This window comes from Rhinolophus hipposideros, assembly GCF_964194185.1.
Source record: "Rhinolophus hipposideros genome assembly, chromosome: 23".
Lineage (NCBI taxonomy): Eukaryota > Metazoa > Chordata > Mammalia > Chiroptera > Rhinolophidae > Rhinolophus > Rhinolophus hipposideros.
This window is the reverse complement of record NC_138069.1, coordinates 13,726,237-13,752,417: the sequence shown is the minus strand read 5'-3', so window position 1 is coordinate 13,752,417 and position 26,181 is coordinate 13,726,237. Positions and strand designations below refer to the sequence as shown.

The 26,181-nt window shown below is 43.5% G+C and overlaps 1 protein-coding gene across 9 annotated transcripts in view; it reads left to right on the top strand.

Annotated features, from left to right (window-relative positions):
- The window catches only part of KLHL3 (kelch like family member 3), a 250,916-nt gene that overhangs the window by 209,755 nt on the left and 14,980 nt on the right, over positions 1–26,181 (top strand). For all 9 annotated transcript variants that reach the window (XM_081035619.1, XM_081035613.1, XM_081035620.1 and 6 more), the window contains 2 exons: positions 10,014–10,130; positions 14,673–14,822. In XM_081035619.1, coding sequence (XP_080891745.1) covers positions 10,014–10,130; positions 14,673–14,822 — 267 coding nt within the window. The remainder of the gene's footprint in view (positions 1–10,013; positions 10,131–14,672; positions 14,823–26,181) is intronic.

Sequence of the window (26,181 nt, the reverse complement as noted above, 5' to 3'; positions counted from 1 at the left end):
CCACCTCAGTGACCCAGGGGCAGGGTGAGCAACCTCCAGGGACAAACACACTCTACGGAGAAGAGAGATGACTCCTGGGTTCTAGTGCAGCTGTGCCGCTGAAGTGCTGGCTGCTGGACTTGCCTGACTCTTTGCTTTCTTAGCTGGTAAATATGTTTCTACTCCTCAAGAATTCCATATGAAACACTATAGAGGTTTTCAGAGTGACTGCTAATGGGGAAACTGTCCACATTTTCAATACAGGTCAGGAAGAAATCGTTTAGGTTTCTTAAAAAGTTAGATCAGTGTCAGACATGTGTTATAATGAGACCTATAGGTTAGTTTCTTTCTGCATGATCCCATTTTTAATGTGCTGTTATCTCCTAAAACTGGAGTCAGGGACCACATTCTGGTATCTCCTAGATGGGATTGGTTCCTGTCTCCCAGGATCATCAATGTTGCGTCTCCTCCTGTCTGAACTTGCAGCCTCTCCAGCCAGCGGCTGGTGTGGAATACAGGCTGGAGCTCCTCGGCCAGGAGCTTAAGTGCTTGCTGCCCAGGCACTATCTGGTGACTCGATGGGCACATTGAGTCGGCCTCGGCTCTGGCAGCTCTGCCTTTCTCTGAGGTCATCATGCCAACTTCTTAGCCTGCAAACAATGATCAGGCCTGCGCCCCTGCCTCAGTGTTACTCTTTTCACTCTTCTCCTTTGGGGACCAGTGAGCACATACGCGTGGAATACCACAGCACTAAATCCACCTTGACTGCCCACTGTTCTCCAGGTACATTTCATACATACCATTAAAAAAAAAGTGACATTTGTATTTAAGTTAAGCTCAGGGACACGAACGAAGAAGAATTACACAGCTCAACTTTTTACAAAGTGAAACACCCACATAACTAGCACCCAGATCGAGAAACAGAACCCCAGAACTTCCTTCCAGTCACTGTTTCCCACCCCGAGAAGCATAACTACTATTTTGACTTCTCATAGATCAGTTTTGCCAGTTTTTGAACTTTATATAAATGGAATCCTGGCGTGTGTATACTTTTATGCTGACTTCTTTTGCCCAACATACGTTTTCGCACATCATTTTCTAATTCTTGCATCTTGCCAGGCAGAGGTTATTGTCTCCATTTGCAGAGCAGGAAACTAAGGCTTGTTAACAATAGAGAGCTCCCTGACTTGAAGCTGACTATGTCTGCCTCCCAGGCCCCAGCTCTTTATTAATCCATGCCCACCCCAATGGGAGACAGAGGTGAGTGGCACTTAGTCATTATTCAAGAGGCTGGTGGACAGACAGACCGAAAACATGTATCCATAACATGTGGCCGAGAGAACTGGTGGCCTGTACTCAAAGTTCAAGGAAAGCACCGTGGAATATTTTATTCTAGACTGTTGTGTGGGGAAGGACTCATAGAAAGGGGGCTATTTGAGCTAAAACTTGGAGAATGAGACTAGAATTTTGGAAAGCCATTCAGGTTGAAGGAATTACAGGACTATAGACATGGAAGTTTGCCATAACTTACTGTACTTTGGGGAAAAGTAACCTGTGTGATGAAAATCAAGGGTCTTTGGGGGCAGTGGAAGAAGAGGCTGTGGATGGATCTGGAGTCTGTGGGGAGTCAGGAGCGAGGATTTTCATCTCTAGGTCAGTATTCACCCAACTGTATGCTGTAAAACTACGTTGTTGTGAGATGTTTATAGGAGTTCAGGTGAAGGAAAAAAAGTTCTCAGGTCAGATACATTTAGGAGACAGTGGCTAAACAAAGGAACCAGGTTAAGAAACTGCAGTGCTTGTCAGAGCTTTTATATACCAGGGTTGCCAAATAAATGTATACAAGTGGACATGTTCGTCAACGTTGCTCAAGCAGTAGTTCGCTGTCATGAGAAATGTCTGGCTGCTGATGGTAACCATTCTGAGCACGTCTTGTAATTGCAGAAATCAAATGTGACTTATATTTATCTTTTGTTATCGGTATATATTATTACAATTTTAATACAGTTTTCCTTTCTTAAAATGTGTATACATTTTTTTGGCGCCCTCTGTAGTAAAGAGCTTTGTGAATCTCTAGGGGACTTGAGTGTATTAATGATGTGTTCCCCAGGCTCATTTGGTCTCAGAACCCCTTTAAAACAGAATGTTTCCTGCCCCTAGTATTTCCAGGAACACATTATGGAGAGTAGTCTTGAGGCTCTCTTTCTACGGTTGCCCCAAATGTTCTATGATTTATTGCATTTGTTTATTTTCCATTTGGCAATTTGTTTCATTACTGATCTATAATTTTTTATTGTGAGACCATCTTCAGAGGGTGTTACGTTCATGGGAGTCTGGGTTGCCCTGAGCTGTGGAAGTGCCCCTATAGGGCAGGTTTACTGGTTTAGAAACAGATTTTATATTACTTTTTGTCTTGAATATCCCCTGTACTACGGTGTGAGCCTGGTGTTTCAATTTCTTGATGATGAATTTTTTATTCCCCAGATAAGCTTCCTTACTCCTTCCCGCAGCAGACTGGAGGGGTCCATCGAGTCCCCATTTTACAGCTGGGGCAGGACTGCCCACAAGGAGCCTGTGGCCCAGACACTCAATCTGATGGGACACCAGTTCTGAACCACTAAAGCCCATATCTGAATTGTACGGACCTGTGAGCCATTTGACCTCAGCTTCCATTCACCTCCCAGACTTGAATTTCTTTTATTTAAGGCACTTGGACATTTCCCTCTTGTTTTTGAGTATGGCTCACATCTTTATTATTATTATTATTACTCATTTTTTGTAATAAGTCATTTTCACATGTTTGGAGCTTTGGGGAAGATTCCTTCCAAGCCAGCTCAGTCTCTCGTATTGACTGGAAGACATTCTCCATCCCCGTGTCATACTCTAATCATTTGTAGGATTAGGGCTACTGAGGAAATCTCTCAGCTTGCAGGCATTTCTGTCAAACCATCGTGCTTCAGTCCTTCTCCTTACCCTTTGCAGAATCATAGTGAGTGTTTTTACTGGCTATAGGCAATAGTGGAAATCTGAAGAACAATTTCCAGACCAGGCGATGTTACTGTGTTTGTTTTGTCGTCATTTTTGTTGTTTGTATGAAGTCAGATATTTGGCAGTGTGCTGCTGTAGGAAGAGAACCACACACCCAGTCATTCCTGCTTTGGTTAACTTATTCGTTATCTCAATAAATATTTATTGAGTGCTTTCTGTGTGTCAGGCAGTGTGTTAGTAGTCACAGGAGAGATATTGGTGAAGAGATAAACACAAGAGCCCTGCCTTCGTGGAACTTAGAATCACATGAGGGAGACAGATTTTTTGAAATGTGTACACAGATAAATGGATGGCTACAAACCGGGAAATGTGTTGCGGAGGAAATGTACAGGGTGCTGTGAAAGTGTAGATTGAAAGCCAGTGGTTCTAATGCTGCCCTGTCACCAGTTAGCTGGCTGACGTTGGGCAGCCCACTTTCCCATTCTCGGCCTCACTTTTCCCTTTTGTCAGTGACTCGAGCTGCTTCATGGGGCCCTGGCGGGTCTGAAATGAGGCCGCTACCAAGAAAGAGCTTTTATAAATGCTCTATAAAACCTTCAGATGACAATACTGTCAGAAAGGTAAGTGCAAACAGGTAGGCTTTTTGGAGTCCCGGGAGCCGTCAGACCAGGACATCTCCCAGCCAGTAGTATGCTGGTAAATATTTAACAACTGGCTCTCCAAAAACTCTAAAAGCTCTGATATGTTTGCTGATTCATTTGCTAATTTCCATGGTGTAAATATTTCCACTAAGCCTGATTTCAAACGACCAGTGTGATGTCACTTAAACACTGGGTTGGAAAGAAACACGCAGGCTTTAACTCCAGCTCCAGTGCACCACTGCTCCCAGCTGTCTCCTGTGTTGTGTGTGACAGTGAGGTGGAGTATGAGTAATGTAACTCTTGCTAAGCTTTGGTTTAAGAAACAACGGAAGTCTGACAGAATCCTTCTCACGTCTAGAAGTGCTGTCTACTTGATTTAAAATCATGGCAGTGGATTTGGCAAATTCTAATGGCTCAATTCCTGGGAAAGAAGAGGTTACCTAGCGGGGGTGTCCTGTGAGAACGTGGAGGGTGTAATTAGGATTATGGGTTCAGGAATGTAGTTTTTCAACTCAACAGTCTGCCTAGGTTTCTCAACTAGTTGTGCGTCTGAGATGCAATACTGCATAATGTTAGAACTCAGGTTTTTGGAGATAGAGGTGAATTCACATCCCAGATGCACTATTTCTGGCAGTGTGACCTTGGACAAGTCGCTAACCTCTCTGAGGCAATTTTCTCAGCTGCAAAATGTGAACAGTGATCCCCACCGTCACTGAGATTTTGGTGGATTAAATGAGATCATGCATGTAAAATGTCTAGCACTGAGCCTGTTAATCATAAAGTTAGTCCTTCTTAACTCTTTTTTACGCCACCCTTTCTTCCGCCTCCCGTCCCCCGCCCCACTCCAGTTCAAGCTGTTGTTTCTCAGTCTAGTTGTGTAGGACACAGCTCCCTGGCCCACGCTGGTGTTCTGAGATTTGCCCCCACACCCACCCCCAACCCCAGCTGAGGCATTTGGTCACCAGTTGTGGGTCGACCGCTCACAGCAGCAGCTCACGGCAGCCCAGGGCAGCACACACCAACCTCAGCAGCCCAGCTCCAGGGAGAGCTGTTGTTCACAGTCTTAGCTGTAAAGGGTGCAGCTCACTGGCCCATGTGGGAATCGAACCGGCCACCTCAGTGTTAGGAGCACGGCCCTCCAACCACTTGAGCTACCAGGCCGGCCCCCCTTTTTTAAAAAAAATGATACAGTGGTTCAGTGTTTCTTCTGTTTGTTTTAATTAAAATTTTTTTTTTATTGGGGAACAGTGTGTTTCTCTAGGGCCCATCAGCTCCAAGTCGTTGTCCTTCAATCTAGTTGGGGAGGGCGCAGCTCAGCTCCAAGTCCAGTTGCCGTTTTCAATCTTAGTTGCAGGGGGCGCTGCCCATCATCCCATGTCAGAATTGAACCAGCATCCTTATTGTTGAGAGCTCGCGCTCTAACCAACTGAGCCATCTGGCTGCCCCTCCTGCAGCTCAGTGGCCACTCGTTGTCTTCAATCTAGTTGTGGAGGGCGCAGCTCACTGGCCCATGTGGGAATTGAACTGGCAACTCTGTTACTCAGAGCTCACGCTCTAACCAACTGAGCCATCCGTCTGCCCCCGTTCTTAAATCTTGAGTAACAAATTAGATCCACGTGTGGGAACCTAGTTTTTCCTGAGTTTGTCAAAATTAGCTTCTTTCCCCCCATCCTGTGTTTTGCTGAGAATCACCTTCAACTGAACCTCTCCCTTTGCCAAGTCACTACCCTGCCTATTTTAACTTAAGTCCCCCTTCTGGAGTCTCAGAATGCATTTTGAAAGCAGGGCTAAGATCCCCAGGGCCCCCTCTTTGCCCTCTTTCCTCCAGGTACAGTCCAGGCTTGGCTGCCTGTATAACTAGAGGAGTAGGAAGGTCAGGTTCATCTGATGCTCTCTGGCCAAGGCTTGTGCTTACATTGGAAGTGTAGTAAGCAGAGGATGATAAAATCTGATTTTCTTCATCTCTTTCCACATAACAACCTTCTAGCACTTAATAAATTGGTTTTGGAATGTGAAGCAGTAAGGAAATGATGCTATTTCTTTGTTTAAAAGTGAAACCCTAAGTGTGCCTTGTGGCAGCTGATTATTTCATTAGGGGACCCATGAACAGTATTTTCATCTGAGGAGACATCACCTAGTCCATGATCGAAGCCACAGGGTCTCTGCTTACAGACCAGGAGTTGACATACTTCCTATAAAGGGGCAGATAGTAAATATTTCAGGTTTTGCGGAACATGGTCTCAATTCAACCCTCTGCTGTTGTCGTGTGAAAGCAGCTACAGACAGTACATAAACGAGTGAGAGTGGCTGTGTTCCAATAAAATTTTATTTACGAAAACAGGTGGCTGGCTGATGTGGCCTGTGGGCTGCAGTCTGCCAACGCTGCTATAGACAGTTGAGAGGCAGCTGAGAACAGCGGGTAAGAACATGAGCATGGAGGTGGGTTCGTGTGGACCCCAGCCCTGCTGTTTTCTGCCTCTGGACTTGGGCGAGTCACTCACTAAGGGGCAGGAGTGTCTGCTCTCTGGGCTCTCATGCCGAATGGGGCAGAGGACTCTGCACGGGGTAAAACAAGCTGCTTTTACTTATTGCCCCTTTGCCTTGGTCAGTCCCTTGATGGGAGGAGCTTGTGAGAATGATTTCAGGCACACTGAAGGCTAATGCTAGTTGGAAGCTTATTTGCTTGTTTATTTTTCAAGCATGAAGTTAAATGAAAAAAATATGTGGCCTTCTCTCGCTGCTGAGAAGGTCACCGTTGTTGCCGAGTGCTGTGGCTTTCACAGCTGAGTAAGTAAACAGTGCAACTAAGCGGAACCAGTTGGACAAGTCAAGTCAAAAATAAAGATAAGGTTAAATATCGACTTCATTAGACTCAGCTTGCTTTTCAGCTTTTGTAACAAAAACTAAGCTGGTTGATGGGGAAGGGCGTGATCAGTAAATGCTACCTACCCAAGGACTGCTGTTCATTCTTCAGCAGAGCTTTCTCAGCCAGCTGCCTTCTCTGTGCCTGGCATGTACTCAGCGGTAGGAGGTGCTGAGACAGAGCAGAATCACTTCTTCCTCCCCAAGAGCTCACAGTCAACAAACGGGAGTAGAAGGAAGTGTGGATAACCACAGAGCAAGGCAGGACGGGACAATGGCTGCCCACTAGCTAACACAGCAAAGTCAGACTTCGCCAGCATCGTTCGGTCTGTGGCCTGGCTCTGTCTCCCCACCACGGTTCCAGCCACCTCCCCAGTCCTGCTGCGGCCTGGGCAGGCTCCACTGCCTCCTTACCTTCTCAGCTCATTTGTCCATTTAGGCATTGGGAAAGTATTTGCATGTGTATTATGTGTCAGCAAATAAGACAAGGTCCCTGTTCTCACGGATCTTACGGGCAGGTTGAAAAATATACAGTTATTCACCAAATAATGCTATGAGGGTGAGGGGTATAGCTCTATGAGAGTTAATATTTTAAAGCAATGAACTAGACGAGGATTTCCATGATGTGTGTGTGTGTGTGTGTGTGTGTGTGTGTGTGTGTGTGTGCAAACTATACATACATACTGCTCCTTTCCTTTTGTTCTATTCCCTTCCCTTTCTGATTGATTCCTTTCTGATTCCTTGCCCAATTCGAGTATACCCAGCCTGACTTAAGTGTATACGTAGGAAATAGGGCCAAGCATTTTAGGGGCAAAGCATCGTTAACATACCAATACACACAAAAAATATAGTTAGGTTAAGAATTGGAGTTTCCCCTCCCCCACCCCAGGGGGAGATATAGTTTGTTTTCATTTCAACTTCTTGCCACATCATAAATTTTGTTACAGTATTTTCCCTTTTCCCTTCAAATGTATTTTCACCTCGCTAAACTTACTATTTTGGAAAATTTCAAACCTGTGGCAAAGTTTGAAAGAGGGAACATTCATGTATACTAGATTCACCAGTTGTTAACATTTTGCTTCATTTGCTTTCTCTCTCTCTCTCTCTCAACATATTTAATCTTTTATTTTGCTGAAACATTGCAGATAAATTGCAGATATCATGACACTTCATCCCTAAATATTTTATCACGCACCCACTAAGAACAAGGAAGTTCTGTTTTCTAGCCAGAAAACTATTACCATACCACAGAAAGCTAACATGGGTACAATAATATTATCTAATCTATGGTGGGTATTTACATTTCCTAATAGTTTCAAAAAAGTCCTTTATGACTGTTTCTTTTTAATCCATGACCTAATGAAGGATCATGCATTACATTTAGTTCTCCTGTCTCTAAATCCCCTTCTTCTAGAACTGTTTCCCTGCCACCACCACCTCCCCACCTTTCTTTTGGTCTTTCATAATATTAACAGTTTTGAAGAATCCAGTCCAGCTGTCTTGTAGAATGTTCCAAATATGGAGTTGTCTGTTTCCTCGCTACAAGATTCAGGTTAAACATTTGAGGAAGAATACTACTAGGGGTTACTGTGTCCTTCCTATTAAATCACTATCAAGAATATAATTTGTCCTATTATTGGCAGTGCTAACTTTGATCTCTTGTTAAAGGTGGTATCTGTCAGATGTCCCCATTTGAGGCCGTCTTCCCCATCCCCATCTAATTAATAAACAACTTGCGAGGTGGTACTTTGAGAACTAGGAATATCTTGTTTCCCAACAGCTTTTCACCCAATGATTTCAGCATTCATGGATAATCTTTGCTGAATCAGATATTACATTGGTGGTTGCAAATGATGTTTTCCCAATTCTCTCATTCTTGTACTTTTATTAGGTGGCATTTTTCTGTGAAGAAGAACCCTTCCCACATTTTTGTTTTTTAGTATATACTTATGGACTCATGGATTCTTTTTTTATTCATTGTTATCATTCATTACTATCATTTTCTTTCAACTAGGAATATTTTTAATTGAGGTAATGATTTACACACAGTGAAATACATAGACATTAAGTGTATCATTTGATTGGTTTTAACAAGTGCATGTGCCCATGTAAGGGCCACATATCTATCCATCGCCACAAAAGGTTTCCTTTGGCCCCTTTCCCAGTCCTCACTCCCACCATCATCTCATCCAAGCAGTACTGATCTGAGTTCTTCATTATTCTCTTCAATGTTTAAATTGCTCCAAATGTTGGCAATGAAAACCCCATCTAGTAGCCTCTGTGTCCATTTGTTGTGTTCCCCTAACCTCCGAGTGCTTTCTTGCTTTCTGGCACACGCTGTTTTGTTTTATTCTTTTTAACAGCTGAAAATATCCTATGGTACGGATATTAGTTTAATAATTTCTCCATGAGTGGACTTTAGGTTGTTGCCTTTTTTATCCTGTTACAAAAATGTGCAGCACGTATTCTTTTTCTTTTTTTTAATTAAATTTTATTGGGGGTGACAAGGGTCAACAAAGCTATATAGGTTTCAAGTGTTCTATAATACATCATCTATATGTTGCATTATAGGAACACATATTCTTGTACCACTTTTGTGAGTATTTTTGTAGGCTAGAGCTCTCAAAGTATTATTTTTGGGTCAAAGAGTACGCACATTCAAATTTTTAATTGGTATTACCAAATTCTCTATTTCTCTCTTAAAAAGCCATTCTAATGAAGTTTCCACAAACAGTGCAGATTTTTCCACAGCCTAACCAATGTTGAAGTTTATCTATCTGTGTATACGATGGTGCAGAGTTCGAATGTGGACTGATCCTTGAGTAAGGTAAACACCGAAGCCATAGGTTTTTGGTGCCAAGCCCAGTTTTGTTTTGTTTTTCCCCCTAAACCTGTAGAAAATTTATATAAGAATTTATTTGAGCCAAACTGATGACATGCTGAGGAGCAAGATCTCAAATGTTCCCTTCAAGCCCAGTTTTGATTTGTATAGAAATGAAATCTCTCCTCTAAGGAGAGGTTAAACCCAAGGAGAAATTTTTGCCATTCCGTGTTAGAAATTCTCTGTCATTCAGTGTCACATTCATCATTACCACCAACTTTTGGCAGAGGATGTTTTTATTGTTTTTATTCTGCATTAACTGAACATGGGAGATAAATAAGAAGGGCGTGTGTGAGGGGGGTGATGACATTGCCCCCAGGGCTTTTGGTCCTCTTGAGCAGTCTTTATAAAATTTGGTTCAGAGTTCCCTGTATTTCTACTCTTAAGTAACTGTTGGAACTGATTTTTATTTTGCAATGCACCTTGACGATTCTTCATTTGAGACTGTAGGTTTATCGCTTGTAAGGTACGTGTGTGTGTGATTGATCACTGTCTCACATCAGCTAGTAAACAAAGATTTTCTATCTTTGTTTTATTTTAAATATTGGACTTTAAATTAAATACCCTTGTGGATGACTTTTAACTTATTTTTTCTTTTTTCAGGTTGAGGAAATTGTTTGAAAGCTATTGTCTCTGGTAATCTGTGTTGATTTTCTTTATAGGTCTTCGAAGCTGTGATTTCGTGGATCAATTATGAGAAAGAAAGCCGTTTAGAGCACATGGCAAAGCTGATGGAACATGTCCGTCTCCCTCTTCTACCTAGGGACTACCTAGTCCAGGTGAGTCCTGTGTCAAGAACCACACTCTTCCCTACTTACCCAGGCCTCTAGGAGTAGCGTGGGCAACCCTGGTTGTATGGCATGGTTGAGGAGTTTTCTGGGTCTTCTCTATGGGTTGAGGGCATCAATCCATTGGGTTAAGTATGAGGTGTGGGACTGTAAGGCTTAAGAGCATTGGTTTGAGAATAAGACACTTAGGTTCCAGTCCCTGCTCTACTGCTTGTTAGCTTGGAGTTTTTGTTTAATCTCTTGAAGCTTCAGTTTCTTCTTCCATAGAAGGGAAATTATAATAGAGCCAGCAGAATTGTTACGGGGGCCAAAGGAGTTGTAAATATGTATGTTAGCAAGGAGCAGGGCAAAACAAATGTCCAATAAGAGTTACCTGCTTTTATTGTAGAGGACCAAGCAAGAAGGGTCATTTCCATAATGTTGCTATGTTCCCTCTTTGCCTTAGTTTTAGGCAGCTTGATGCCCAGCTTGGGGCTGTAAACCAGCTCCTCACAGGTGCCTGGAATGTATGTTGCATTGCGTCTACCTCCTCTGAAAACATGGTGCCACGTGTTTCTCATTCAGTCCTTATCGTAACCCTATGAGAAGAGATTACAATCCCCGTTTTACACATTTGGGCCTTGAGGCTCGTGGAGGTTGGAATGTAGCTGGAAGCACCAGCTAGTAAGAGGCAGATTCAGGATTCAAATCTAAGTCTGTCTGGCTCCAAAGCACACACCTTGCACTAAGCAGGCTGCCACCTTTAATACTCTGTATTCTCTTTATCCATCACTTGACTTATTTTGTACAGTAAATGACATTACATACTCTTACCAGTAGGTGGAGGATAAAACTTAAATATATGGACAAAACAAAACACTGAGGCAGTAGGCTAGCCCTCTGCTATCCCTGAAGTCTTTGGAAGAAATGCAAAGAGTGGAGGAAAGGTGAGAGGAGGCTCAGAAGCGCAGCAGCCTAGCTCTGTCACTCCCCAGCCATGTAACACTGGGCAAATTCTCAGCCTTTCTAAACCTCAGTCTTCGCACCTGCCTGTATGGATTGCCTGGGGATAGAATGCAATCATCCATGTAAAGCCTGCTACTATGGGTGCTACTAGTGGCGGAAGCAGTGTCCTCACAAGCTTGTAAGATCCTCAGCTGGTGCCATTGTTGTCCACAGGCCAAAGGGGTCAGAGAGAAATGTTCTCTGAGTCTCTGAACCTCAGCCCCCTTCTCAGGTGCTGAGCCCTGCATTTGGTGCTTGGAATGGTACCACCGCCACCTGGTGGCAGCATATCCTTCCTGTAGAAAATGCCCCCTAAGCAGAGACACTGCACCTGCCAGAGCTTTCCATGTCAGAGTCTAACCTCCCACTGTCCTGTGGGAACCTGAACAAAGGTAGATGTGGACATCTGGCCTCCAGCAGTCGCTTCCACAGGGAGGAAGGGCGGCCTGTGGACCTGGGTTCCCGAGAAAGTATTGGGGCCTTGGAGACTCCTAGTCGACCCTCCATCAGGTGTCCACAACCACAGCTTAACAGAGACATTAGAAGATAGTTCCTGGGTTATTATGGCCAAATAAGGTTTACATTGTAGAAAAGAGGGTCAGGGGCAGTGAGCGTGAAAACTGTTGTGTGAGACCCTGTTTTAAAAAAGGCTTTTTTCAGAATACCTCTGGAAGAGAATATTTCATTAATATTCATTTGACCGTGAACTTCAAACTGTTGTAACCCACTGGGTATGGCTGATGGGAGAGGAGGAGCAGGAGAAAGGGGAAGCCCTGGGCAGACCTGTGCCAACACTGTCTGACTTCTGGGGAGGTGTCTCCTGATGTTGGTTTTTTAAATCGTTAACATTTATTAGGCTTTATTAAACATTTAAAAATATTGTACTAAGTGTGTAACATGCAATATCTTTAAAACAGTTTTTTATTGTGATACAATATATAACATAAACTTCATAATTTTAACCATTTTAAGTGTGTAATTCAGTGGTATTAATTACATTCACCGTGCTGTAAACCATCACCATATCCATTTCTAAAACTTTTCCCTCCCCCCAAATTGAAACTCTGTACCCACGAAACACTAACTCCCCAGAGGAGCTTTTCATTCAAACCGAGTGAGTTCTTTGGGAGAAGTAGTTTTTCATGCATTTTTCTTTCCTCCCAAGCAGTTGTAGAGATCCTCTCTCACCCTTTTAATTTTTTTTTTTTAGTGATTTTTGGGGGAAGGGGAACAGGACTTTATTGGAGAACAGTGTATATGTACTTCCAGGATTTTTTCCAAGTTAAGTTGTTGTCCTTTCAATCTTAGTTGTAGAGGGTGCCGTTCAGCTTTAAGTTGTCCTTTCAGTCTTAGTTGTGGAGGGCGCAGCTCAGCTCCAGGTCCAGTTACCGTTGCTAGTTGCAGGGGGCGCAGCCCACCATCCCTTGTGGGAGTTGAACCGGCAACCTTGTGGTTGAGAGGACACGTTCCAACCAACCGAGCCATCCCAGAGCTCAGCTGCAGCTCAGCTGAAGGTGCCATGTTCAATCTTAGTTGCAGGGGGCGCTGCCCACTGTCCCTTGCGGGACTTGAGGAATTGAACCAGCAACCTTGTGGTTGAGAGCCCACTGGCCCATGTGGGAATGGAACTGGCAGCCTTCAGTGTTAGCACGGAGCTCCAACTGCCTGAGCCACCGGGCCAGCCCCTAATTTTTTTAACTGACCCTAAAAGTTTATGATTTGTCCCAACCTAGCTGAATCCCTCAGTGGGATTGAGAGAAACAGAGTGTTCTTCGGAACCGTCTCTGGGGAAGGAAGTGCCCAGAGGTGACAGAGGCTCTGTCTCACCAGTCCTTTCCCTGCCAGCTCCAACGCTGCCCTGGCCGCGTTTCATTCCTGGTTACAGGCAGGGAACAAGGAGATGCTCCCAGGCCTCGTTTCTGACCAACTTGAGGGCTGAGGTCATTGAGGTGTGGGGAGGCCCTTCTCATTCTCTGAGTTTGAGTGCTACAGGGTCAGAACCCTGTCTTGTTCATCATTGACTTCCTGCTGTCCAGCCCTGCGCTGCCCAACCAGGAGACATTCCGTTGCTGTTAGCTGTTGAATGGAATTGACCTTTCCCAATAAATCTTAAACTGCTGCAAAGAAACCAGGAAGTGGCCTCTGGAGATCATACTACCCCTTACAGATATGCCACATAGCAATCTGACCTGGAGCAAAGGGTGGAGATTTGAGAGATCACCAGAATGTTTCTTCCTTGGTCTTGCTCAGGAAACAGGCTTACCTTTGCTGAGAACCTGCTTAGACCCATAGCTCTGGGATAAGAGGTGAGGAAGCCCTAGTCCCAGCTTAGATGAGGTTCAAGGTGAGGTCAGCAGGTAGGACTTTTGTGCAGGACATTTCTCTGATATCGCTCAGTCAGAGAGTGCCTGACTGGCCAGGTTTCTCTGTGAGGATTTCACTTAAGAATGTGGATACGAGTTCTTCTTGACCATCACCTTGTTTTATTTCATGCGTCCAAAGGTTGGCTGATGGATCCTGCCCTCTTCCTCTTTTCCTCCCTTTCCTCTTCAAATATCTGACCATTTGCCCTAAACATTATAATGCATTCAAACCAGGCGGAATGTGGTCAAAGGCTTTCAGGACAACTCATTGTTTTGCATAATCTCATTTAAGCCTCAAAACAAACAAATGAACACTCACAGTCAATGAGGTTGTGGGTAACTTTAATATGCCCATTTATTTTTTATTAATTTCAGGTGCACAAGACAAAGTAATACATAGACGTTTATCATTTATATCCCTCACACTGTGTGAAACCCCCTCCCCCCATCTACTATCCCTCTGACATTGCACAGAGGCATTACATTTCCACTGTCTCTATTCCTAATGCTGTACTCCGCTTCTTGTAAGTATATACATACATATACATAGATATAGTTGGCATTCATTATTGTTCAGCTTCAGCTTCAGATGCACAGTGCAGTGATCAGGCATCTACATCATCCCTGAGGAGGTCTCCCTAATGAGACAAGTGTCCATCAGATACCCTACAAAATCTTTACATTATTGATTACATTCCCCAAATTAATTTTAATATGCCCTTTTTTTTTTTAGAAATTTTATTTATTTATTTTAAGTGTGGTTTTCCAGGACCCATCAGCTCCAAGTAGTTGTTTCAGTTGTGGAGGGCGCAGCTCACAGGGGCCCACGTGGGGATTGAACCGGCAACCTTGTTGTTAAGAGCACCGCGCTCTAACCAACTGAGCTAACCAGCTTCCCTATATGCCCCTTTTACAGATGAGGAAACTGAGGGTCAGAGGAGTTAAGTGGTAGAGCTGGGATGTGTGTCCCTGTCTGATGCCAGAGCTTAATCATTTGCTCCTCGGTTCTCTTGCAATGCAGAAGGTGACCGAGTTGTAACTGTGGGCCTTTCTCTTGAGGTCTGAGATGCTGTGTGGTGGGAATGAATGAATGAGTGTGGGAGCGCAGGAGTGTCATCCTGGGGTGGCAGCCTGGCAGGTGGGGCTGAGCTCTGCTCCCGGATCACCTGTGGGTTGTTACCTCTAGACGGTTGAAGAAGAGGCTTTGATAAAGAATAACAACAGCTGTAAGGACTTCCTCATCGAAGCCATGAAATACCACCTGCTCCCTCTGGATCAGAGGCTCTTGATTAAGAACCCAAGGACCAAGCCCAGGACGCCAGTCAGTCTGCCCAAGGTAAGCCCCAGCCCGGTCACTGCCAAGAGTCGGGACTGTCCTGGGGAAGTGGCCTGCCACGCCTGCCTCCAAGTGTTGGCTCACCCACGGCTGTCCTGCACCTTGGTTGCGTTTCGACCTGAGAGATGGAGTCTGCTGGTTCCTCTTGAATCTGCTGGTACCTCTCTCTTCCGGGCTCTTCCTTTCTTAAGAGTTGGAAGGTAATCTCCAGTGTCACCAGAGCGGATTGAGAATAATTGAGTGTTCTTCCCTCCCTCCTTCTTGTTTCACACCGTGCTTTGAACTGGATTGCTGTTGGCAGCTAAAGAATGGCTGTGTGGGTTTAGCTCAGTGATGGCCATAGCAGTCCTCTTTCTAGGCCATTCTTTGAGTCAGAGCCATCCTAATCTGGCTGCTTCCCTCACCACTGAGCCATAAAGGACAGTTAGGGCTGCCAGAGAAGAGAAGGGGCCTTAAACAGTCCGACAGGCAATGAAGCAGGGGACAGAAATGGGGAAAGGAGGCCTTGTGAGGGGGCAGCCAGGGGAAGGGAAGGCTGAGCATGGGCGGGGACCCTGTGATCTATGCTGAGTACTGGCTGCTTTGGTTCCCTGCAGGTCCCCTCCCCTCTCTGGTCTGCAGTCCCTCATCTGCAGAATAAAAGATGCTGCACAAGACGGTCTCCAAGTCCTTTCTGGCTTGGCATTCGAGTAGCCTTTCTAGGATCCTGACATACGGCAGTGTGTGGGAAGGTCCCAGCCAGCCCGGGAGGAGAGGTGGGAGGAGAGGAGTGAATTGTGCTGGCAGCACCAGGAATTACTGAAGCCTTTGCTTCTCCTCCTCCTCCTCCTTCCGGCTGGCTGCCCTACCCATCACCGGCTGCTTCCAGGAAGGGTTTCAAAGGGCTAGAGAGGTATGTTATCCAAGACCAAATGTTTGGCTTCTCTGAGGTTTGCAGTGCCTTTTCTCCACTCTGCTCTGTGACCCTGGATCACGGAGAGTAGAGTGGTTGCAACGTGAACACAGGCTACAAAGGTCCCAGATAATAACACAGGCAACTGACCTCTCCTGAGTGCCTAGTGCGTGCCAAGCCGTGAGCTGAAGGAATGGCATATCTAGCTCATTTTGTCCTCTCAACAGCTGTATAAGGCAGAGGCAGTTATCCTCGGTTTATAGCAAGGGACCTGAGGGTCAAAGAGATGAAGAGACTTGGTCAAGGTGAGCACAGCTGATATGGTGGAACCAGTGTTTGCTTGACTCTTGCTCACCCTCCAAACCTGATCCCTGAACCCGCGCCATCCTGCACCTTGCTTCACCTTGGCAAACCTCAGAGTATGTACTTACCTGTCTGCCTTCTGTTGCCCAGTGCTGGAAAAAAGGGGCAGCCGCAGGGCAAGGGTCTTGGTCTGACGGGGCCACTTGCTTTAGTACATGTTGACAGCCTTTTGTTTTATTTTGTTGAAATATCGCACTGAAACTTCTTCATATTTTTCAACATGAAAATAACGGTTTTCTTTAATTATAAAAACGTGCTCCTTGTAGATTATTAAAAGGATGCTGTCATTTTGAAATAAAGTAACAAAAAAAAAATCACCTGAAATTCCTCCACGCAGGGGCAATCACTGCAGTCATTTTGGTGAATTTTCTTCCAGACATATCTCTGTGCACAAATAGATAAAAATGTACTCTTACAGATAAATGGAATCTTGCTACATAGATTGTAATAGTTTTACCTCCTTCTCAACCATATGCTACAGATTGCTTTCAGTGTTACCAGTTTGGTGAAATCAGCATTTAAATTGTAATAGGCACATGGTATTTAATTAAATTTATGTACCATTATTTATTTAACTGTCCTCTATTGGTGGGTTTGACATAATTTCTATTTCTTAATATATAAACATTTCTGTGTCAAACATCCTTTATTTTAGTTGGCATTTCTTCAAGTGTGGGTAAGATTAATCTTGGTTTCGTATGATTATTGGCATTTGTATTTCTTGTTTTTGGAATTCTCTGTTCATGTTCTTTGTGCATTTTTCTGTTGGATTGTACATTTTTTTATCAAGGGTTTTTAAGGGCTCTCTTTATGTAAAGAGGTTAGGCCTTTGTATTTAAAGCATTGTTTTCTTCGTTTGTAATTTGCCTGTAAACTTATTACATTTTCTTGAATCCCCCAAAATAGTTTCTAAGTAGTCAAATTGATCTGTTTTTGCTTTGTAGCTTAAGTTTTGCATTGTGCTTAGAAATGTTTTCCCTACTCTGAGATAAAAAGAAAATACTCCCATGTTTTCTTTAAGTACTTTTATGATTTCTGTTTTACATTTGAATCTTTGATACACTTAGAATTCATTTTGGTATAAGGAGTGAGGGTGGGAGTCCAGCTTTATCAGCATTGCAAATCATGGCCCAGTTGCCCCAAAGTTATTTTATTATATAATCTCTCTCTTTCTCCCATCGATTTGAATACCACTTGCAATTATGATCTAAATTTCCACAAGGTTTGTGTCTTGAGATTATTGATTCTAAGGTGCACTGTTGTTTTATAGGAGGAGGCTTTTTCTATCCCGGATTTTCAGCTGGCCTTGTTGCGTGCCTATGACTTTTCTCTTTGGAAACTGAGGTTCCCATCCTATGTGACATCAGGTTAAGGACATCTTTACCTGGGGAGTGTATTCTGGAGCTAAGGAAATGGTGCAGAGCTGGCCCAGTTTCTTTGTATGGAAACCATACCCAGTGACCTCTCCTTTTTTAGACTTCACATCTAGCTTTGACCATATGTACCCAAAAACAGACAGTTTTGAAAATCAAAGCCGAGTTTGTGTCTGAGCCTGGACTAAGCATGCTGAGACCCCCGCCTCCCCGGCCTCCATATTGACTCTATAGTTGGGAATAGTCTGCTTCTTGTTTCAGGAGGTCAAAGTTGGCCCCCTGTGGCCTCTACTCCTCAGAAACCATTTATTTTCAGAATGAAAATGTTTAGATTCCTGGGCACATAGCCTTCTGTGAGCACCTGGGACATGACTTCTTTTGAATCTGTCGGGGGAATTAAAAAAAAAAAAAAGGCTTTGTTACTCTTTGCCTCACTGTTCCCCTGATTTTAATCCTTGAATGATTTAAGGTTAGATTGTCCAAGCTGCTTCTCAGACTCTACTCCTGTCACCATTGTTTGGGCACTTAAATTAGGGATGGGGATCCCCATGTGGGTTTGAGAAATAGGGTGTGTGCTGAGGGAGACTTCATGCTTTGAGGGTTATCAGGTTGTACGTTACTCCATTACGTCATCACAGTGCTGGGCGAGTACGCTTCATACCCCTACTTACTGTGTTTACTCAGAGCGGTTAAGTAGCTTGTGCAGTTACACTGCTAGTCAGTGCAGAGCGGGGATTCAGACTAAGGTCTATTCCACTCCAAAGGCTGGGCGTGCTTTTTCTTATACCAGACTGCCTCCCAGGGACAAGTTTTCAGGTTTTAGTGACTGATGAGAAGGATTCTTTTTTGTAAATTATCAAAGTCTCCTTTAATTAAAACATAGCATCCCATTCATCTCATTAATAGATGGCATTTCCAATACATTTACTTCATTTTTAAAAATGAAGACTTTGTATTTTTTGAGCAGTTTTAGGTTCATAGCAAAACTGCGGGGAAGGTACAGAGATTTTCCATATACCTCTGCCCTGACACATGCACAGTTTCCCCTTATTATCAACATCCCATATTATTTACTTTAAAATTCAGATTAATCAGGTATAATAATTTATACACAGTAAAAATTCACTCTTTTTAGGAATGCAATTTGATGAATTTTGACAAATGCATTGTGTCATATAGCCACCATCCTAATCAAAATATAGAATATTTTAATCACTCCAAAAAGTTTCCTTGTGCTGCTTTGTAGTCAAGCCCCTTCTTCCACACCCCAACCCTTGGCAACTATTTTTGGTTTCTGTCCTTATACTTTTGTCTTTTCTAGAATGTCATTAAAATGGAATTATGGCATATCTAGCCTTTTGAACTTCTTTCTCTTAGCATAATGCTTGTGAGATTCATCTATGTTTTTGCATGTATCAGGAGTTTATTTCTTTTTATTGCTAAGTAATATCCATTGTATGGGTGTACTATAATTTGTTTATTCATTTACCAGTTGATGGACATTTGAGTGTCTAGTTTTTGGCTATTACAAATAAAGCTGCTTTGAACATTCTCTTACTGATCTTTGTGTGGACATATGAGGTCTGACAATTAAGTTCGTGAACTTGTTGCAGTGATGTTGCTAACCTTTTTTGATTTCAGAGGGATTATTATTATGAATTTGTACCAGCTGGACAAACAGTTAACCAAGTTTGCTATATAGAAGTGCTGAAAAGGCTGCGTGAAACAGTTAGATGACCTGAACTTTTTGCCAACAATTCATGGCTCTTGCATCACGACAATGCACCAGCTTACATGGCAATGTCTGTGAGGGAGTTTTTAGCCAGGAAACAAATAACTGTATTGGAACACCCTCCCTCCTCACCTGATCTGGCCCCCAGTGACTTCTTTCTTTACCTGAAATAAAGGAACTATTGAAAGGAAGACATTTTGATGACATTCAGGACATCAAGGGTAATACAAGGACAGCTCTGATGACCATTCCAGAAAAAGAGTTCCAAAATTGCTTTGAAGGGTGGGCTAGGCACTCGCATCAGTGCACAGCTTCCCGAGGTGACCATAGTGATATTCAGCAATGAGGTATGTGGCACTTTTTCTAGGATGAGTTTGCAAACTTAATTGTCTGACTTCATATCTGTTAATTTCTCTTGGATAAATAGTTAGGAGTAGGATTGCTGGGTTGTATGGTAAGTATATGTTTAACTTTACAAGAAATTGCTAAATTGTTTTTCAAAATAGCTATGCCATTATACATCTCTTTTAGCAATTTAGGAGAGTTCCAGTTACTCCACAGTCTTTCCACTACTTTTATTATCTATTTTCAAAAATTTTGGTCATTCTAGTAGGTATGTGATAGCATCTCACTGTGGTTTTGATTTGTATATCTCTCATGACTGATGATATTGAACATTTTTTCATGTGCTTATTGGCCATTTGTATATCTTCTTTGGTAAAATCTCTGTTCAAATCTTTCCCCCACCTTAAAAATTGGATTATTCTTATTGAGTGGTAAGAATTCTTTATATATTATAGATACAAGACTTTTATCAGATAACTATTTTGCAGATATTTTCTTCTAACCTGTGTCTTATCTTTTCATTTCCTTAACAGTATCTTTGGGAGAGCAGAAGTTTTAAATTTTATCAATTGTTTTCCTGTTATGATTTATGCCTTTTGTGTCCTAGGTAAAAAATTTTTGCCTAATCTAACATCACAAAGATTTTCTCCTATGCGTTCACCTAGAAATTTTAAAATTTTAGGTTGTACATTTAGGTCTATAATCCATTTTGAGATTTTTGTTTTAATATGGTGTGTGAGGTAAGGGGTCAAGGTCCCTTTATTTTGTATTTGAATGTCCAGTTTTTCCACAGCATTTATTGGAAAGATTCTCCTTTCTTTATTGAATTACTTTGGCACCTTTGTTGTAAATAATTGACTATCTACTCGTATGTGTTAGTCTATTTCCTTACTCTGTTCTGTTCCTTGTATCTGTTTGTCTGTCTTTACACCAATATCATGTTGCCTTCATAACTAGCTTTATAGTAAATCTTGAAATCAGGTAGTGTGATTCCTCAAAGTTTGTTCCTCAAAGTTGTTTTGGCTAGTCTAAGTTATTTGCATGTCCATATAAGTTTTAGAATCAGTTTGCCTATCTCTGCAGAAAAGCCTGTGAAGATTTTGGTAGGGACTATGTTGAATTTTTAGATCAATTAGGGGGAACTGACATTAGTAATACTAAATCTTCTCTGATCCATGAACACAGTGTGTGTGTGTGTGTGTGTGTGTGTGTGTGTGTGTGTGTGTATTAGGCCTTCTTTAATTTCTCTTAGCAATGTTTTACAGTTTTCAGTGTATGGGTCTTGCATGTCTTTTGTTAGATTTATCCCTCGGTATTTCTTCGTTTTTGATGCTATTGTAAATGTTTTCTATTAAAATCCTAATTTCAAATAGTTTATTGCTAATATGTAGGAATAAAATTGATGAGAAAGCTTACTTAATGGAGAAGGAGAGGTCAAGTTGGTGATGGCTTCACTGATTGCTGAAAAACATGGACAGGAGATTACTCAGCGCCTCACTTCAGGGAGGCATTTACAGTTCTAGAGCGTTAGCTAACTGGTTCCAGTTAAATGGCTGGCAGTATTCGTTTGTGTCCTTGGCACACAGCCTAGATTCTGACACAGGGTGGGCTATAGTAAAAGTTTCATGAATGAAAGCAATATATTTTTAAGGAAGAAATAACCTCATGGAGATTTAATCCTGACCATTTCTGTTCCCTCTAGTTGTTTTCCAATGCTTTTCAGCATCCATACATGTGTTTTTGCAGTTATAGTGAGGATTTCTGTCTTACTTCATACCTTCTTTTGGTCACTAACGTGGATTGACCCTAGAACATTTGGTTCAGCCCACAAATCCAATATTGAATGAATCCAGTTGTCATTCCTGGGGGTGAGATGGGCTGTGAAACACTTAGATTAAAAAGAAAAAAAAACACTGGCAATAAACTATCATGCATGCATCGACTCATTAATTTATTAACTTATCCAACACACTTCCATTGAGTCACTAATTGCCAGGCACTGGGCTCGGTGCTGCGGCCACAAAGACTCATATGAGCTGGTCTCTTCCCCAAGGTGCTCCAGACTACGCAGAGGGGAGACAAATGTAAAAGGACAATTACAATGGACTATGTAAGTGCCACAGTGGAGGTCTGGGCAAGACCCTCTAGGAGCAAAGTTGGGGAAAGCTCTCTGCAGGAGCCGAGGCCTGAGCTACCTCCAAGGTCAAATGCAAGTTGTCTATGAGAATGAACACCCAGAAACTTGCTTAGGACTGGCTGGCACATCTCATGGCCCTTCAGTAATTTTACTTTGTGCTCTGTTGTTTCCCCGGGTCATTGTCCTTAGCATCAAAAGGCATTGATAATGATTCAGCAGAATTGTTTCAATACGCTTCCTTGTGTTTTAGACAAAGCACTTTATCTACATTGTCTTATGTTATCTTCATAACAACTCTGGGAGTTCCATTTTGGAGAAAACTGAGATTTGGTGAGATTGAATGACTTGCCCAGGCTTACACAGCGCAGTGGCAATGCGAGGGGTGGATGCAGGTCTCCCCAACTCAGAGCTGTGCTTTTGAGCACGACACAGCACTAACCCCACAATGATGCTGATAACAGACCTCAGTTGCTGAGCATTTAGCACGTGCCAAGCACTGAGCTGACATACATTTTTTATCAAATGGGATTTTCAAAATTGTAATTATCCCCATTTTACACACGAGGAAATTGGATCTTGGGTTATGTCACCTGCTCATTATGTACTAGTTATCAATTTCTGAATTACAAATTACACTAACCAGGGTGGTTTAGCACAACAAACATTTATTATTTCACAGTTTCTGTGGGCAGGAATCCCACAGTAGCTGAGCTGGGTCTTCCTGGCCCAGGGCCTCTTATAATCGAGCAGTTGGTAGGGGGCTGCAGTCACCTCAAGGTGAGTCTCAGCTCACTCTCAGGGTTGCTTGTGGGCTTTAGTTCCGCACCTGATGGCCTCTCTTTAGGCTGCTTAAGTGCCCTCATGACATGGCAGCTGGCTTCCCCCAGAGCAAGTGACTCCACAGCAAGAGGACGAGAGAGCACGCCTAAGACAGAAGCTGTGGTGTTTTGTGACCTCCTCTCAGAGTGACGTCCTGTCACTTCTGCTGTATTTTACTTGCCAGGTGCCAGTCAGTAAGTCTAGCCCACACTCGAGGTGGAGGGGAATTGAGTTCCATGTCTTGAGTGGAGGACCATCAAAGAATCTTTAAAGCGCAGCGGGTAAATAGCTGAGCTGAGAGTTAAGCCAAGGGTGAGTGACTCCAGACCCGGTGCTTTGGACTGTTGTATTATATGATACTGCCTCCAGATTTCACAAACGCATCTTCGTGGGGTACTGTGTGGAAGGAAACCTGATTCCTGCCCTCTGGGGACTTTTCATTTTAAGAGGTCCCTCTAAGAAAGTAAGATAGAGAGATATAAGTGGCCAAATAAGTGAGGAAGAGGAGAAGTTAGGAGATAATTGGCCTAGTTGGAGGAGCAGCCACAGGAATTTCAAGGGCAGGCTAGTTTGGGCTTTCATAAATTCAGTCCAGATAGGCTTGCTGACAGAGCCGATTTTGGAGAGAGGTTTGGCCTATTCTCAGCAATTTTCAGCAGTGAACCTATTTGCCAGCCAGGCCGCCTCCCTGAGAGAAATAGGACCCTGCCTTGAGATGGCTGCAGAGGCTAACAAGAGTGTGTTTTTCTGAGCCTTATATGCACAGATCATACTGACACATTCAAGCAGGAACGGCTAATAGCATCATCTGGGCTCCCACATGTTCACCGCCCAGCGCTTTCCCAGAGGCTGGGTTGCCATGGACAACCAGAGGCTGTCTCCCAGCTGCTGGAAACACTCCTTAGTCACCCTGTTCCACAGATGGCAGTAGAGAAATGAGGTTCCAGGAAGATGCAAATGAAGCCCTTGGAAATGTACTGAGCCTGGCACTTTCCAGTCATTTTAGTTCAGTTCACATCTCTGTTCAACTCGTTCTAAATGACACCAAAAAGCCATTTGGGCTAAAAGTGGGTGGCTCCCTCCTGGGCTGTCCTGCTTTCAGCAGACGGTGTTGGGAAGACGGCGGCTGGCACGGTGGGTAGCACGACTCCTCACCTGTGCCAGGCCCCTTCTCGTCTTCCATCTTGGCCCTTGAAATGTACCCAGGCCACCCCTGGGAAACACCCCTCATCACTCCTGGAATTGGTGGTGCTCCCTCGCCCAGTCACAGCCTCTAAGTGTCCCTTTCTGTCATTTGTTGAGGGTCTGTTTTTTAGCAATTGCTGTACTAGTGGCCGCAATGGTAATGATGTTGGTTTTGATCTAATAATAGACGCTAACATTTCGTGCGTGCTGTTTACCAAACACTGTGCTAAGTGCTTGACATCATTTAAACCTCCTGACACCCCTGGAAGAAACACCCTATTATCCTGATACTACAGGTAATGAAAGTAAGGCTTAGCAAGCCTAAGTGCCTTGCCCGTGGTCACACAGCTGTTTAGCGACTGGGCTGATAATTCGAGTCAGGTGTGCCTGACTGCAAAGCCCGTTTTCCCACTCCTTTCCTCCCCGCGTCTTGCTCTCGCATCGCTGGCTCACTAACCCCTGTTGTCTCTGCACCTTGGCTGTCAGTCCTTGCCTGGAGCACCTGTTGCTCAGGAACCTGCTGGGACAAGTCTTCTGCCTCGACCTCGACATGCTCCTTCGGACGAGTTTTTGGTGTTAGCCCTGCGGCCCCACGCACCAGGGTAAGAGAGAGTCTCACTTCCTGCCCTGGCCCGAGGGACCGACTGGCTGGGCCTGCCTTCTGCCCAGCTCACCCGTCATGGAAGAGAGTTTGGACACACAGTCTGCTCTTGCCTGATGAAAAACGTGTGCAGAGTCCCGGTTACTCTCTTACCCTAATGGACAGTGTGATGACTTACGGGTTAGGGTTAGGGACTTGATCCACAGTGCACCGGAAAGCTCTGCTCTGCTCACCTGCTGCTCCTTTGCCTGGCTTGTCTCTGGTACCCGATGGCTCTCAGACACAGAGTGGCTGTCGTATCGTGAGGAGGGACCAACATGCCTTCAATGCCACAGTCATACTAGTAGAGTCAGAATCATCTGTCTGAAAGAGAAAACATTATATATTTGTTTAAAAACCATCATGTTATGCTGGGAGTGAAATTTCCTTCCTAAGAAATCAGGTAGGAAGGCCCTACCTTAGGTCCTGCCTACCTAAGAAAACAGGTAGTGTTTCCAGGGTCTCACGAATCTCCCTCAAGTGAACGAGCAAATTGTTTTCTTGGGAGTTGTCCAATAACCGTCCCTTCCCCCTCTCCACCCCCCACACACTTGAGTCTGGCTCACCTGTATTCTGTCACCCAGAACTCTCCATTCGCTAGAACTTCTGCAGCTTTCAACACAGTGACAGCCAAGACTCGAGGCCAGGGCCCTGAGGTGCCCTGCAAGATTCCCAGTACATTGCAGTTCTTGAGTGTGATTAAATCACGTTCAGTCTCGCGCAGTTGTTGTCCTGGAACCGGCTCTTTGGTTTATTGTGATTCCTGTGTGACCACTGGTAGTTCTTACTCAGGGTCACCTTGCAGGATAAATGTTAAAAACAGTGATCATTAAATCAGCTGATTTGACTAATAATTGTTACTAAAGACATTACAGATCTTTAGTAAATTGGGATGTCAAGGTGTTGGGGAGGAAAAAATATGCCTTTTGAACTCCTTGGCCCTGAGTTTTTCTGGAACTGTAAAATGAGGGTTTGTAGGAGAGAATGGTTCAGATCTCTCCTTGCCCTGACATCCTGTGGTCTTTAGTACTAGAGGTTTATAATTTCAGAGATGTAATACATGTTGACTTTGGGGAATACTCACTTTTGTCTAATTGGTTGCTAAGATGGAGTACCTATGAAAACAACCATTTGTTGGTATTCAAGCTAGGAAACTGCACGATCATGAGTGTAGTTTTCTTTGTATGATGCCTTCTTACAAGAACTGCCATGGAAACTGGATTTCTCATGCCTAGGAGAGAAGCAGAAAGTACACCTACTCCGCCCTCTGCCTTAGCTCCCTCCACATTTTTAGAAACTGATCATCCTATCCCACAAAACCTCATCATTACTCTTCCCAGATCATTGTACAATGTTTGACTATTGAAAGTGTTCTCTCACCAGTGCTTTTATGAACTCGAATGCAAGTTTATTTTGAAAACCTTGTCCTGTGTTATTTTTGTGTTTCTACTCAGGTTTTACTTGAACATTAACATTTTTGCATTTCTATAATTCTGTTTCTGTGTTACTCTAAGACTTCTCAGAGATGGGTGCTGGATTTTCTTCAATGTAAATGTACTTCCTGGTACCCTTGGTGGAAGATTTTTCTGGGGATGATGAGCTTCCCTGAAAGCTTCGATTTATTTAATTTACAGAAGAAGCCTCATAGCTTGTGTAAAGAATAAGAAGCCTTTCTTCTGGTAATTGAGTCAGAGGATGGGGAAAACTCTCTCTCTGTTTGTTTTCCTCAGCATCCCCAGAATTGTAATCTGGTGTCCAACATATCTTAACCCAAGAATGTGATATTCTGGCCTGTGTATTTTTTCCATTTAACTCTTTGCACGTGCTATTTACTATTCATTCATTCTTTATTCCAAATAAATATTTTAGTCCT